Source organism: Thunnus thynnus, chromosome 20 (assembly GCF_963924715.1).
Source record: "Thunnus thynnus chromosome 20, fThuThy2.1, whole genome shotgun sequence".
Lineage (NCBI taxonomy): Eukaryota > Metazoa > Chordata > Actinopteri > Scombriformes > Scombridae > Thunnus > Thunnus thynnus.
In genome coordinates, this window is record NC_089536.1 from 19,497,001 (window position 1) to 19,513,359 (window position 16,359).

The following is a 16,359-nucleotide window of genomic DNA, read 5'->3' on the forward strand; positions in this document are numbered from 1 at the left end:
CGACACTGTACCATGCAACCACAGAGATATTAACAACTGAACCCTTCCCTTCCTTGTCAGCACACAGTCTTTTTTTTTTCTTGATACACACGTTGCCAACAAGCTGTCATCTGGTCCGCTCGACATGTTATTAAAACAGATGAATGAAGAAAGTTATCACAGAAGGGAAAACTTTAGCAACGCCGTCAGGAATGAAAAGTCCTTCCATTCGTCAATCGGTGTTTGTACAGTTAGTGGAGATGACGGAGAAACAGGCTTAGGAAGAAGGGAGAGAGAAGAAGACCCTGATAAATACCATCACAGAGACAATAGGTGTAGGTCAGCAGTGAGGATTGTGAGAGAGGAGCTCTGGTCTTTATCTCGGCCCGGCCCACTTTCAACACCTATGCCGTTCCTGTGAAAAATGCCGGCTTGTCACATTTGTCTTAGGCTTGTATGTGTCAAATTGTTGCTTTGGAGAGTCAAAAAAATTTGGTGATTCTGACTAGCCTTATCTGACTATTTGAAAGGATCTTTCACCATGAATGGCACGACTAAAGGGAAAATTTAAGGGTCCATAAAGTCTATGTGCCACCACCACCAAAAGACCCAACAAACTGACAGACGATGCCATCCTCAGAGCCCCACGCTCTCACTAGAGAGGCTAAAAATACATCACAAGAGACTTCTAAATGACGTGTTTTACTTATGAGACAGTGACAGTGCCATTGCCCAACAGACTTTGATGGTGTTGTGAAACAACTTCTCCACACCACCAATGCTCAGTGAAGAGCTCATTCTGTAGTGTCCCACGATGCTAGCATCTCAGACCAGGCCTGATGAACCAGGATGGATTCTCTGATTCACTGAAAACAATAAAGTAGCTCAAGTTGAATCATTTTGAATGCCTATCTGCATTGCAGGGAGCTCAACCAGGTTATCATTTGAGTGACATTTCCGCAGTATGTGTTTAGGTGTGTCAGGCCCCTGAGGCTGTTCTTTGTCTCTCACAGCCTTAAAGGCCTACATGCAATGCAGGTAGCAAGTCTTTACAACGCTCTGCCGGGAACATCTTGCTGATCTGAAGGCTGATGGCACTGAATGCGGTGTTTCCCCTATGTTGACTGCTCTGGGGGTGGCAGCAGCAGTGGTGGCGGCGAGGGGGAGAGGTGCACAACTCGGGAGAGGCTCAGCAGCAGGGACATTTCTTCGTTCTCTGTCTAGGAGCAGCTGAGATTGACACTAAAATGAGAATAGCTGGTCCACCTTAAGTGAGCCTGGTCAGCTTAGGCTAACCCATTGTCACTAACTTTGGAGCTAATCCCCTTTACTTTTCCAGCAGTTGGTGAAACAACAGATGAGACTTTTCTTGGTCTTGAGAAGCTGCAGCATTTATGAACTGACACACTGTAGCTTGCGGTTTACATAGTGACAACTTACTGCTAATCTTTTCCTCCGCTTGCACTCGCTCAACCATACACTTACGCACTGCTCTGTTTCTTAAAGGAGTTACACAACCAAGAGTTTCCCAGGCAGCGACCTGTTTAATTATAGGGGAAACACTGGAATGAAATTGATGCAACCTTGTACGTGGAAACATTTAAGGCAAAGACCAACTAGATACTTAAGCAAATGAAAACCGATAATTGTGCAGCCATTCGAGGGAATAGGGACTGCACGGTGCAGAGTTATGTACCCAGAACAGCAACAAACAGAGAGACGCCACCCCTTCCTAGTCTCTGTGTACTGACGAGAATAGGTCGTGGGTCAGCTCTACTACAATAGAGCTGGCTCTGAAGCCTTCCGGTGATAAAGGACCCACAGGCACTCACACACATTCACTCAACTGACAGTATGAGTTAACTGATAACTGCAGCCTCAGTCTGAGGGCTAATAAACCATGAACAGTCAAGGTGGTCTGGTTTCTGGTCACAGACATAAACACAACATTAACAACTGACTATGAAAAATAACACATCATGATGAATCACTGATAGAGTTTTGCTGATGTTGCAACTAGAATTTAAATGTCAGTTCTAAAAACAAAATATCCTCTGTCCTCAATGACTGAGAGTCTCAATGGAATAAAATCTCACAAAATTCAATCTGATACGAACAGAGGAATGTTGAAAATAACATTAAAATGACATATTACTAAGCACTTCACATCTAATTACGCATGTTATATTGTGATGTAATGCTATATGTCATCATAAATAATTGTAGGCGTATTTACACTATTCACATCACCTTAACTAATCCCCGCTGTAACCATGTGAGAGCTTCTGTACAAATGTACCATAAACATACCAAACCCACACATATGGGAGCACACAGCATGAGAACCACTCTGTGCCAAACCACAGTTTGAGTCGGCTATTTTGAGCCTTAAATAGATCGAGTCTTGTCCAACAAAAATGTCTGCTTTTATCCAGAGATAAGACAGAAGTGATGACATCACTGTGGCTTATTCACTAGAGTCTCAGTGCTCTGCTCTGTTCCCACAGACACATGTGGTGTTGCTTCCTTCCTGGCTGCCTTTGTGGACTTTGCTTAAAAGATCCTCTAAAAAAAAAAAAAAAAAGGCACAAAAGGATTGGACAAACAAAAAACAAGGTGTTACTTGACTGGATGCCATAATTCCTAAGAAAAGGAAAACCATTCCTGCAGCTGCATAGAAACAGCCTTTAACTAAACAGACACAAGTCAGCAAGTGCTGCCTGCGACGATGAGTTATGGAGGCTTGTTATGTAAAGTAGTTTCTGAGAAATGAACACAAATCTGAATAAACTGCCCAGATTGGATGCAGCTTTTCTGTGGGCGGATAACCCTCAAATGTCAGTCAAGACACAAACACCCTGACATGAATCCGCTTCTATAACTGAACTAAAAACCTGGCTTTTACCTGGTGTTTTATCATTTTATGGTTTGTTATATATACTTATTTTATTTAGTAACATCATTATTGTTTATTTTATTCTATGTTTTATTAACCTTTTACTATAATCTATTAATTTTGTAAAGTATTTCATAATTTTATTTTTTACTGTTTATATTATCTTATCTATATTTTCTGTTTATATTATATTGCTGATATTATCTTTCATTATTTATCTTTTATTATCTTAACTACCCATATTTTATTGTTTTCTTATTCAATAACTTTTTTTGTGCATTAGTCTTGTGAGAGAGATGACACATACTACACATATAATGACGTTTGATTATCTTTGTAGCACATGTTAGTACAGTTACTGCACATGTAACCATGTTTTAATTACTGCACATGTAATCCCGTTTAATTTCCACTATGTTTAATTATTCTGAATCTTAAGCATGTGATCTTTAGCTGAGGGAGCTTCTCCGGGATTGCATTTTAGTCTGGATGGGTGGAAACGGAGACTTTTGAAAACGATGACACGGACAGGCTCAGTTCTACTAAAGGTGCAAAAGCATGCATTACACCCTCAGTTTCATATTTTGCACCCTCAGTTGAAAATTTGAATAATAAATGCCAAGCACGGAGGCACATGGACTGTGTTGGCATCTCTGTGCACACCTGCTATTGTGGTTCATGTGTGTGCGGCAGCGTAACATGCAAAAAGTGTTAGTGAGGGTGAAGACAGATCAGCGGGTGCAGTGTTTATTAAATACTCTCTCAGTCAGTCACACCTCAGCTCTCATAGCTCTGAGACAGCTGTGCCAATCACAGTTGACAGCTCAACAAACGAAAAGCTTTTCTTCGGGAAATGGTTGAGAGCATCACAACATGAGCACACATCACCCCAAATCTGCACCCAAAAACAGATGGAGTAGCTTTTTTTCCATCAGTTAGTTACTATATAGGCTATTTGTATGCAAAAGTTTGGGCACCACTTAACAAATAACGCTTTTTATAGCCAGCTAAGAGCATTTCAATTCTTGTATTTGGAGTTTTAGTCCCATTCTTCCTTGCAAAAGGCTTCTATCTCTGCAATATTCTTAGACCGTCTTGCATACATAGCTCTTTCAAGATCTACTCACAGATTTTCAATTATGTTTAAGTCAGGGGTTCTGTGATGGATAACCTTCAGCTTGCGTATCTTGAGGTAGTCCATGTTGGATTTTGACATAAGTTTAGGATCATTATCCTGTTGTGGAAGCCATCCTCTTTTCAGCTTCAGCTTTTTAAACAGACGGTGTGATGTTTGCTTCCTGAATTTGCTGGCATTTAGTGGAATCCATTCTTCCCTCCACCCTAGCAGTGTTTCCTGTGCCACTGGCTCCAACACAACTCCAAAGTATGATAGATCCACCCCCATGCTTAACAGTTGGCAAGGTGTTCTTTTCATCAAATGCTGCTCCTTTTTTTCTCCCAGCATACCTTTGCTGATTGTGGCCAAAGAGCTCTATTTTAACTTCATCAGTCCGCAACACTCGTTTCTAAAACGCATCAGGCTTCTGTAGATGTTCCATTGCATACTTCTGATGTTAGATTTTATGATGTGGACGCAGGTAATGCTTTCTTCTACTGACTCTTCCATAAAGGCCTTGTTTGTGTAAGAATCGTCTGTGCAATCATCTCCTCAGTCTGCTAAATCTTCCTGGTTTTTTGCAGTCAAATGGGGGTACTGATTTGCCTTTCTGAACAGCATACGAGCAGTTCTCTCTGAGAGTTTTCTTGATCTTCCAGATCTCATTTTGACCTCCACAGTTTCCCTAAAACTGCCATCTCTTCCATCATTTTGCACTATGGAAACCGCAAGCTGAAAACGTCTTGCTATCTTCCTGTAGCCTTCCCCTGCATTGTGGGCATCGATAACTTTCATTTTCAGTCTTACACAGCTGCTTAGAGCAACACATGGTTGCTGAATGTTTGCACGAGGAGTATTTGTAAAGCTTTGAAATGGGCACCAGCTGACATTTCTTAATGACAATTGTTGACATGCCTCAGGCCTAACGAGCTGATTGAGGTCTGGGACCTTGTAAAAATAATCTGAGACTTCGGAAACCTTAAGGTGCCCAAACTTTTGCTCATGCCACAATGATGGCTTTTTTTTTTGCTCAATTTATGACATAAGAAGTAAGTAAGGGGTGCCAAAACTTTTGCATTCAACTGTAATAATAAGAAACTGATTTGGTAAAGCTGTTTTTATGATTATATCAGGCCGCCACTATTTCAGCAATAATTCGAATGTATTTCACCTCGTACATGGTCACATAGCTTTGTAATTAATGTTACAACAACAGCATTTGCACTGCAATATGTTTCAAGGATAAAAACATGCAACATTACTTTTGCTAAAAAGAAAGTTGGAAAAGAGGCTATGATGAGCTCTGCTAACCTGACGTCTCGCAGAATATCAAGTTATAACTGACCAGTCTGATGTGTGTAGAGGTGTGTGTGGTTATACTGCATCAGCCTGGTGACATCGGGTAATTTAATGAGGATAAACACAGCGAACAGCCGTGCACAACGGCACTGTGCTCCGGCGCGGCACTTCTCAGAGCCTGCGGATTTATCAACATATTAGTCCTGCTGCCTTCAGATGCTGCAGGGATTTAACGAACTAAAGAAGCTTTTCATACAGTATAAAGCAACTGTGGACAGCAGGTACTGTAAGAATCACCCACATTTATAAATCAGTGCAGACTGACTTACTGGCTTTTCTGCCTTTTTAAAATCCTAAGACTCCCTGGTGGGATAATTTTATCAGAGGTTACACCCACCGTGCATGCCCAGCGTACGTGAACAGGTGTGTTAGTAAGGACGGAGATCAATTCCGAAACGGTGCTAAAAGGCTCGTTTGGACGGAGATTGTTTTTTGTTTTAAAACGTTGTTATAAAGTAAAAACATATTAGTGTGGATGTAGTATGAACAGAGAATAACTGTTTAGAGGACAAAGCTAAAGTGCAGATAAGAGAGTTTGAGAAGGCGCTCAGCCCACTGTTCCCAGCGGATGCAAAATATATCAAAGGCCTCTCAGCAGATGGGTGCAGAGGCTGCCCAGGAAAGAAACATGATAAGTAACAAACAATGGGCTAGCTGCTGAATTTTAATTGCCTCTAGGAGTGATGAAATGTTTGTAGCTTTCATGATGGATGACTATATATATATATATATATATCTGTGATTCACTTTGCCTCTTTGCTCTTTGCCTGACACGGACATTGAGTCCATCTGCATATGATCTGAGCGTTATTAAAGCATGACAATACTGTAAGGGATTTTGTCTCGTTCCTCTTTGTCAGGGTGGAATTGCACAATTGCCACGCCAGCCTCTAAATCTATTTTTAAACATCCCATGTTTTGTCAATCTCTTGAAAAGCATTTTGAATTGCATTTGATTTCTGTGAGAGGTGCTATATAAATAAAGAAGAGAGATCGCTTGATTGATACAGCATTTTAATATTAGCCTACATTTTGACAAAGATCAAGTCCTATTAAGCCTCTGCCTACATTGTGATATTGTGTTTCAGTTCCATTTAACTCACCACAGGGAGAGAGACATGGAAAGCCTTGTCTGAACTGGTCCAAGCAGACAGTCTTCCTGCAAACTAATACTGCACTGGGAGGTTGAAATAAGCAAAACACACTAACAGCCTTGGGATAATTACTTTGCCATCCAACCATATCCATAGCGTTTAAGTTTACCCTAATAATTCACACTTTTCAGTGACAGACTGTGACTGGATAAAGCTGCCAATGAAACCAACACACATCCTGCCCGACTATGACTCACACAGACCCCGACCTGTTTGGATTTGCTGCCGCACTGCCTCACTTTCCTCGCTTCAATCGATCGGGGGGCAATCAGACATCATCATCGGGTCTGTGCATAAGCTAGAGGGGGCCTCATCACACAGCATGCGTGGTTAGTAACAGACTTGGGTGATAACCGGGTTGCCACCTCAAAACGATACTGTAACGTTATGTCATGCTCCTGAATGCATGCTGAAATAAACACGCAGTACAAAGATATATAATACATACATAATACATTGAACAGTGCAAAATACATTTAAGTAACCTAAGGAGGTACTGGTGGTATTGGTGGTGGAAGTGGGTGGGTGTGGGAGAAGCTAACGTTGGCTAGACACTTTAAATCTGACAGGTGAGTGAGTTGCCGACAGCGCCGTCCATAAAACACGGCGATACTCGTTTCTAGGGCAACAAAACATATCTTACGGTCAAATACTCGTCCCCTGTGGTTTTCCTGTGTGGTCTTACCGAGCCTTATCTGCTGTCTCTGCCTGCGCATCACGGGACGCTCCTCAACAAACAACAACCTCCTCACATTTTTCGCTAGTTAGCTCGGTTTAGCTAACACAGGCTAACATGCTAAAAACAACACAGGCTCTTACCGAATTATGAAAGCTGAAAACCCCCGAAGGCGTCCGGGCTGTTGTTCACAGTGAAATATCCATTAATGTCAGCAGAATAGTCTTCTGTGTTTGTTTTTTTTCCTCTAGCAACGAGATTGAAGTTTATTTCGCGGAGTAAAATGGCTGCGAGAGTGCAGAGTGACGTAATGACGCTGTCGGGCAAGAGGGGCGTGGTGGAGGGCAGGGGTCAACATTTATGAGCTGCCATGTACCTGGCAGCATTTTCTGCTGTCAAATATGCATCATAACACCAACTGTTTATAGTTTTTGGCAAATTTCATTCACATAAAATGAAATTGAAATGAAATTTTTCCTCATTTCTAATTGACTGAACCTTATTACAATTCTCCAGTCAAGCTGAAGAATAGAAAAGCAACAAAGACCCAAACAATATTTGAAACATATAAAATTATCGACTGATGTTACTTAATTATTAATCTGTACTCTTTTATTTATTTATTCCTCCTATGTATGATTTTGCTTTTACTGAATGTAAAAAGTTTTGCACAATCCCTTTACTTGAACACTAATGTTTTTTTAAACTTCATTTTTTTTGTCCTGACTGAAGCCCCTGGTACTTTGTTTCTTCTTTTTGTTCTTTAAACGTGTTTGTATGTTACTGTTGTTAGAGTTTGACTGTTGTCAATAAAGTTGGGAGAAAAAAAGGAATCATAGTTATAAAAAAATTGTCCTAAGAAACCACTTCATTTTTCAAAGGAATGTTCATTGTACGATTTTTTGAGCATTACTGTTTTTCTTTCTCCTGTTTTGTTTTAATTATTATTATTGAAAACTGTTAAATACAGAAAAAGCATTTTCGTTCCTACACATGCACTGTTCAACTGGACTTTGCCTGTATTTTCACTAATAAGAAAATTATATTACAAAAAAAGAAGAAGAACCCACTTGATGTTTGTTCTCAGATATGATTTAGTAGTGTTGCATAACAGTGAAACTGCTAACATCCACAGTGGGAAGAGCTGAGCCAGCCGCCCTCATTAGTCATCTCATTAGTCATTTCATCATTATAAAATTAAATGAAATTAAATTATCCCACAGCTCGGGGTCATCTGGCATTTAAGAAAGGACACCCAAACTTTCCCTGGCCCCACCCTGAGAGCACTTCGGAAGTATTCAGATGATTTTCTTCAGTAAAAGTAGCAATAATATTCAAAATGTTACTCATGTAACACAAGTACTTAAAGTGTCACGAGTAGAAATATGTATTATGCAGAGACCCCATCAATGTTTTATTATGATTTACTATAATGGTGATCATATGTTTTATATGTAAAATCTTAATCTGAATGCTGTCAGATAAATGGAGTGAAAATATAAAGTAGCATAAAATGGACAGTTCAAGTAAAAATGATACTTTGGTACACTGCTTGTGTAAATGTACTTACATTTCACCACCAATTAAATGTACACACAGAACACTGCTATAACTATTACCAGTTTCTTTTCTGTTAAGAGTTCACTTAAGAAGTTATAATGTAAAAGTACCTGTATAAGAATCTACAAAGACAGACTAAGGTCTCATGTACTCCATCGACTGAGAGTTCACTGGAAGTAATGTCTTATGCTGAAAGAGCCCATCAGAACTGAGCGACAGCATACTGGGAGTGATTTACACTGCAGTCAAGTACACCACTTCTATTATTCAACACTACTTACTATTCAAGTACTGTACATACAATTATGAAGTACTGGTACTTGTCTTGTATTTGTGAGACTTTTAACTATAGAGGATTAAAAAGGTATAAAAAACAGCTGAGATTTGTCATTTTACCTAATTAGGTAATCCACCTCCCTGATGGATTATTAGTATTCATTTGTGGTATTTGAGCAACTTTCTACCTCTAAATAACAGTAAGTAGAGTAAGTAGTTAATACATTTTACAATAAATCATATGTTAAATGTATATAGCCTCCAGTATATGTTAATTATAATGAACTGTGTTGTTTGAGAAAGCTTTATTTTGAGTTTACAGGTAATGCAAAATATAAAAACACTAAAGATTTTTATTTTTCCAGTGTAAAAATATTTTTTTACCGTTATTTAATTTAAAAAGTTTAACAGTTTGCACACATTTGCAGAATAGTTTCACAAATTCAAAACATTTGCATTATTTTAGTTAATTCTGTACAATTTTATGTATTTCACTTCACAGACAAATAACTCCCTATGTACAAATACAAGATGTAGTTCTACACTAAAGACACCTGAGGTTGGTAAAAATATATTTATACAGATACAGTACAAGTCAAACATTTGGATACACTTTCTCATTCAAAAGAATGGGAAGGTGTGTCCGAACGTTTTATCATAGGCTTTTACTGCCTATCATGTCTGTTTGCCCTTTTGCACCGGAGCTGGAACATCAGCGTCATTATGCAGAAACTCATAAAGCAACTTAGCATTGTTAGCGTTCCCCAGTATTTCTGCTAGCTTATCCTGGCTGAATTTGACTAGATCTGCCAAGCTGTCAGCGTTTCTAATGAGAGCTCTATAGTTTTTTACGTTGACTCCAGGCATTTTCAACAGAAAATCATAAGGTCCGGGGTTATACAGGTCTGCCGATTCAGTCACCATGTCCGACTCGGCTGTGACCGCCTGTGCTGCTGCGGCATCTGGTTCGAGGCGACCTTTCTTCAGTTCCAGGAAGAGATCAGCTGTGGCGTGTGGGGAGGGGCACCAGAGTATGCGGAGCCGAGGGAAATGCAAAGTGAGTAAGGTGAGTTTTGAGGAAATGTCATTAGATGATATCTCGTGACGGAAATCTGTCCGGGCTGTTAAGGAAAATGGTTTGGCTGGGTCGAACTCGATGAGCAGCACCGGTTTTCTGTAGTAGCGGGTCATGGAGAGGCACTGGTTGTAGAGGCGGCCGCTCTGCAGCGAGCCGATCAGATCGCTGACACTCTTGCGCTCCACGCAGGTTTCCGGGGTCAGGATGTAGTCACCTACTTCTAAGGTGATGGGATCGATGTCCAACCCACGGCGGTGGAGCAGGGAGGGCAGTTCACTGCGGAACTCACGCATGTCCACGATGACTCGTGAGGGCTCTTTGGGCTGCTCCTGGCCTCCTGATTATCAAACCACAAACAGCAACACAATCATTCCCTGTTCAAGAACGCTTTGGAGTAGAAGTTTTATAAAAAGAAGACAGACAAAGGAAATAAAAAAATGGAGAGCAAATCTAAACTCTTCAAAAATGACTGAAGTATACGTGCCTGCTTTGCGGGTGTTGGTGGTGGCGTTGGCAGGCTCTAAATTTCTAGCGAGGTCCAGATTGGTGTCTTCTCGCCCCTCCCTCTCCTCTGGGATGACCATAGTGGCCTTTTCCCTGCAGACGTGCACAATCAACAAATACTCTCAGTAGTGTGAACATTTCATACAAAGTAACTACCTGAACAGTCTCATTGAGCCTGCTTGAGGTAAAAGTAATAGTTCTGACCTTATGAGGTGTTCAAAGGCTCTCTTCTCCTTAGACAGCGCTGTCAAGTACTTCTGTTCCTCTGTTGAGCCTCCATAGATGAGGAAATACACCCTAAGAGGAAAAAAGGAAGATCATGAGCTGAGTTAATGGGTCGTGACTCTAGCGCACTACCATACTAATGATCTGAAATGATCATTTGTTTTTTTTTCCTCACACACCTAAGTGGTTTTCCAGGCCGGCTAGCTTTATAGATCTCCAGTTGGCGCACAAAACTGATCTCAGCGTCATACAGTACCACAAAACTGGGATCCACTTCACGCAGCACCCGCGTCAAGCTGTGGGGGTCGGTACAGCCCTTCAGTGGGTGGATGACAGTCAGCGGCTCCTTCAGGACACCGTAGTAAGCATCGGATGACAAATCTAGCTTAAGCTGTTCTTCCTCTCCTTCCTCTTCCTCCATCAGTTCATCTTCGTCTCCACTGCTGCCCATCGCTGCCGTTTCGTTCGCCTCCTCTTTCCCCACCATCTGGGTCAGGGTCAGAGACGGTCTTTTTTTACTTTTTGTGGACTTTTTTTTCTGTGCAGGCTCTTTACCCTTGGTCCCTTTTTTGGGCCAGCCTTTGCTCTTTTTGTGTGAGTCGAGGTCAAAGGCAGCTGCAGCAGCGGAGTCCCGTTTAGCGATGGTGCGGGCGTACAGTCTGTTCAGCAGCCAATCTGACCCGTGCTTGATGTACTGCTGCAGCTGAGCACAAGTCCTGTCATCGCTGGCACAGATCAGCACATGACCTGGGGAGAGACATGCTACGCAGTTAAGACACACACACACACACACACACGCCAGGGTGTACATCCTCTTGTTATAGTGAATCAACATCATATACATAACACATCTCAATAGACCTTTTTCATGGTGGACATTGATATTTAATAGCTTTTTTTCTTATTTTGGACTAATACTGCAATAGCAAATTAAATTGCAATTATTCTCCATTAATAACTACAGGCCTGTATTTGTAAATAAGATATGTTTATGCCATGCATTATCAAAAGAACAGATAAAATATTGCTGTTGCTTGTTATTGAGGACTTCCCAAGTTTTTTTTTTCAATCAATCAATCAGAGTCAATAATCAAGTCAACTTCTAAGTAAACTTGACTAGTTTTTTATTTGGAAAAATTACCAATTTAGCTCACATTTATGAAGATATTACATTTGTGCTACATTAACTCAGTGAACATTTAAATACATGTTAGACTTATTAGTTATTTACAACAGCTACATAATGCCCAGCTATGTTAATAATAACAAACTATCAGTAGGTCACATCTGACAGTCTTTTAATATCTGACTGATGTTTACACTGCTGATAGCTCTGCACTGCAGCTGCCTGAAGTCAACATTAGCTTCAAAGAAAGAACAGACTGCTTCCAAAATACTGGAGGCCTCAATTTATCTTTTTATGTGATTAGCTTGAAACAATGATATGCTTGTGCCTTAAAGTTCTTTCTTTGAAGAGCAAAAAGAAATAGCCCACTCATTTTTTCAAACATAAAACTTTTACAGCATGGTGTATTTTCTTTGACAAAACCATCGCCATGTAAATATTGCAAATACTGGCATGAAGAAGCATATTGATCATGGGTCACCAGCTTAAATGTTCACTTGCTACAGCTTGTGAAGACACTCTTACTTATAAAATTTATGATTAAACTTCCAGCTCTTGCAATTTGAAAACCGCCTCTCAAATTGTGATTTCGAAAGAAAAAATGATCAAGTCGCTTAGCACTATGTCTGCATTTCATTGGGTGTGCCAGTAAGCCGTGCGAGTGAGCCAAAATGCATAACACCAGAGCCTTGAACTGGTGCACCTAAATAGAATGCACACTTATGGCTTGTCCACACAGGAGGCATTTCTGTGCTATGTAGTGGGCTAAAATTTAAATTACAAAAGATCATGTTGACTTTAATAGACAACAAAAGCACTTTTTGGAAACTAAAAGGTAGTATATGTGAATTTCTGTTAACATAGCACATTAAATGTGAATTCGTAGAATAGAGATGACATGCGCTGTTGACATGATGGATCCTTATAACGCTTTAACGCTAACCTGGTTCATGTTGAGAGCTCTTGTTCTCCCTCTCGATCTCCTGCAGTACCTCAGTCAGAGCCGCCCACTTTGGGCTCTTCTCCAGCACCAGCTCCCGCTTCACCTCTGAAACACACACACACACACACACACACACACACACACAAAAACACACACACACACACACACCCTCTAGTAATTTCAGCAATAATAATTATACAAGCAGTTTAAATTGCCCACATCTTCTCTGATGAATATTTTCAGAGATCTCTTCATTGGTTAGTCACCTGAGGCAGAAGAAGGCTTCTGTTCCTCTGCCTCTGCTCCCACTTTGAGTTTCTTCTTCCTCTCAGGGATGCGGTACACTCTGCTCCTGGCGTTCACAAACATGGAGGTGCTGGAGTCCAGGAACAGCCACCCTGACAATTACAACCACAGGCAATCAAACAAGGAGAAAAAAGATTGAATCTGAGAATTAAGTCCATTTTTTACACCATTAAAGCACAAAATGATGACGATAATATACTGTATGAAATGTGAATAATGTGATTGGGCTCGTTGATGAAAAGCATTAAATGTAACCATGAATTTATGACATCTGACATCACAAGAGTCTTTGAAATCATGTTGTCAAAGAGTCATGGATTTTGTAATAATCACTTGTATTTCAGCAGATAAATACTTTTAGTTCACCTGCATTGGAGCCAAAGTTTTTCTGGCTGGAGCGCAGCGACTCCAGCAGATTGAGGAAGGTGACACAGTCGTACTGGGTGAGGTAGAGCAGGAGAACCCTTAACACCTTCAGGTCCCGAACCAGCGCCTTGGTCTTGGCGCCCAGCTGGTGCCACGAGGGGTCCAGGTAGTGATGGATGGTCTGAATGGAGTGAGATGAGGCAGGATGCAGTTTTGTAATAAACAGAATGTGTCCTGTTTTAAGTGGGATGAGATTTACTAAGAACTGATGACACTGGTAAGAAGGTAAACACCACAATCAAACAGCAAGAATATAATTTTGTCCGACTCAAAACCATTTCCATACACCTTCATCTCTAACGTGACACACCTTTTCAAAAGCATTGCCAAGTGCGTTCTCCAGAGAGAGATCCTCTGCCTCCAGGGTGGGGTTGTAGCGTTTCAGCTCCTTCAGACAGGCGCTCATTATGTCCAGGATGGAGCTCTGGACGGCCCTCATAGCTGGCGTCAACGACACATGGAGCTCCACCACCTCCGGCTTATGCCTTTCAAGTGCCGTGTTCACAGATGCTTGGAATCTGTTGGATGAAGCACACGGAGTGCAGTTACAGGTCTGCTATGACATGTCTAAATATCTCTCGTGGAAAAGGTTTATCGTACCTGGGCCAGAGGTAGAGCTTTTTGACAAAGAGGTTCCTCATCACACGCTCCACCTGGCAGAAGCCCGAGGCGAAGGCCGTGGCCTTGTCGGTGAAGGCTTTGATGAAGCCTGTCTTGTTCTTCTGTCTGAACAGACGAAGGATGAACGCTTCCTGACACGACTCAATTATTTTATGAGCACGGTACACAAGGATGCCTGAAGGTAGGGACAGTAAAGAAAGATGATAAGAGCATGTTACTCTAGGATTGTACTCATTGAATTTTTACTGACTAATCTAGAAAACAAAAATAAGGCATAAGCACTGCCTCACTTTGAATATCCAGTTTTTGACTTGGCATATTTTACAAGATATAACAACCAAATAAACAAATATTCCACCCAAAATAAATTAGACTCATCATTTTCTATTGATAATCAAGATCACAACATGTACCGAGCGATCAGAGCTATCAATTCAGCTGTGATCATGCATTCTTACCTGATATGAGATGAGCGGGGATGCGGTCTGTGAGGAAGTCAACCACCAGGATTCTGCTGGTGACAAACAGCACTCCTCCCTCAGTGTACACATTATAGCGTTCATTGTTCTGGACATCGCTGGTCACCGTCCTGGGCAGGTGGGTCACGCCCTCCATTCGCAACTGCTCCGTGAGATACTCCTGAGAGGGGAGAGCAAGAAAGACAGTATTTTTTACTGAACCTGCTTTAGTTAACTTCACACACTAGCTGCAGCAAGAGGTGACTCAATAAAACTTTGATACCCAGAAGTAATGCAAGACTTTGCTATGGCTTAGATGTGCAGAATGATGCAAGTGCAGAGATTGACATTCGAAGGCTGTTTTTCACATTCAGCTACTGAAAGTGTAAAGTTTCTTTGTGCTTAACGGATATCTGAGTGTAAGGTGAGAGCTATGAGGGCATAATTTGTGACAACACAACTAGTTTGGAGCCAGTCCTGGTCCAATATGCACTTACGAGTGGCCTTTTTCATTGACGTAGGACACATCGTGCATCTGCCAGTTAAAGTTTTGCATATTTATAGTTTCTGGATTTTTCATGAGGCAAAAGGAATAGATGCCATTTTTAGAACTTCTAACTAGGATATTGAACTTTTTCATGGAAAAACCTTATCAGACACAATTATTCAAAGCAGAGTCTTTTTACATGTCTTAAAACATGTCTGGAGGGGATCTTCAACATGTTCAACACATAGTAATCATGTGTCAAATACTAAAAAGTATTTTCTGTGTAACTGCAACTTATTTAGGTAAAATTAGTTATTATCTGACAATGATAATGCATTGATCCCAGTGTACTGGTTGCTCCTTCTCTTAGGTATGACAACAGTGCCATAAGTGTATTACATTTGCAAGTAAGGCAAAAACGAGATGTCTTATGAGCTGTGATAAAGTAATAGTAGTTAAAATTGACAAATTACGGTTAATTGTCGACATATTAGCTATTTCATTGCCTCATATCACCAGGCAACGGGCGAGTTATGAAGCTTTCAAACGACCAATGCAGCCAAGTTTATATCTGTGGCCGGTTTTACCTGTTCTGGTGTGGTTGTGTTCAGGAGAAGCACCAGGCTGCCCTGCTCCGAGTACACCCGCATGAACTGTAGCAAGATGCGGTCTATCCCCATCCCCTCCGCCGCCACCAGCAGCCCGTCACAGCCGAACAGACTGAGGAACATCTCGGTCTCAAACTCCAGCAGAGGCCCCGCCATGTTGGGGCCACCGCAACAGACTCCAGAGCACTGAAATCACCCACTTTTCTCTACCCTCCCGGTGACAAATGTTAGCTAAAAGTGACAGAAATCATTGCGGGACCAGACACAGGTGCACTTACCGCGTTTGTTATTCAATGTTTTGAAGTTGTACATCCGGTCACGTGACGGTAAAACAAAGAAGTTGAAGCGTTGAAGACCAACAGTGCCCTCTAGTAATGTGGAGGACTATAACAGGTAGAATATAGGTATTAAAAATGTTTAAAAAGGTCTTTGTATGAACTGTATGGTATTTATTTTGCATTACTTTGCGTACTGGTGGTTTATTCAGCTTTATACACACACACACACACACACACACACACACACACACATAAATCACACACACACACATAAATCAAACA

At 41.1% G+C, this 16,359-nt stretch overlaps 2 protein-coding genes across 3 annotated transcripts in view; both read right to left on the minus strand.

The window, feature by feature from the left end:
* The window catches only part of mrtfba (myocardin related transcription factor Ba), a 29,100-nt gene extending 21,598 nt beyond the window's left edge, over positions 1–7,502 (minus strand). For both annotated transcript variants that reach the window (XM_067575582.1, XM_067575581.1), the window contains exon 1: positions 7,325–7,502. The gene's annotated coding sequence lies outside the window, so the exon portion shown is untranslated. The remainder of the gene's footprint in view (positions 1–7,324) is intronic.
* Positions 7,503–9,335: 1,833 nt separating this feature from the next.
* ercc4 (excision repair cross-complementation group 4) lies at positions 9,336–16,109 on the minus strand. Its single transcript, XM_067576392.1, has 11 exons — positions 15,779–16,109; positions 14,705–14,885; positions 14,226–14,421; positions 13,936–14,143; positions 13,566–13,746; positions 13,160–13,291; positions 12,894–12,998; positions 11,004–11,571; positions 10,804–10,896; positions 10,580–10,692; positions 9,336–10,432 (listed from the first exon to the last, which is right to left on the minus strand). The coding sequence occupies exons 1-11, from the start codon at positions 15,953–15,955 to the stop codon at positions 9,693–9,695; spliced, it is 2,694 nt and encodes an 897-aa protein (XP_067432493.1). The 5' UTR covers positions 15,956–16,109; the 3' UTR covers positions 9,336–9,692.
* Positions 16,110–16,359: the final 250 nt, after the last annotated feature.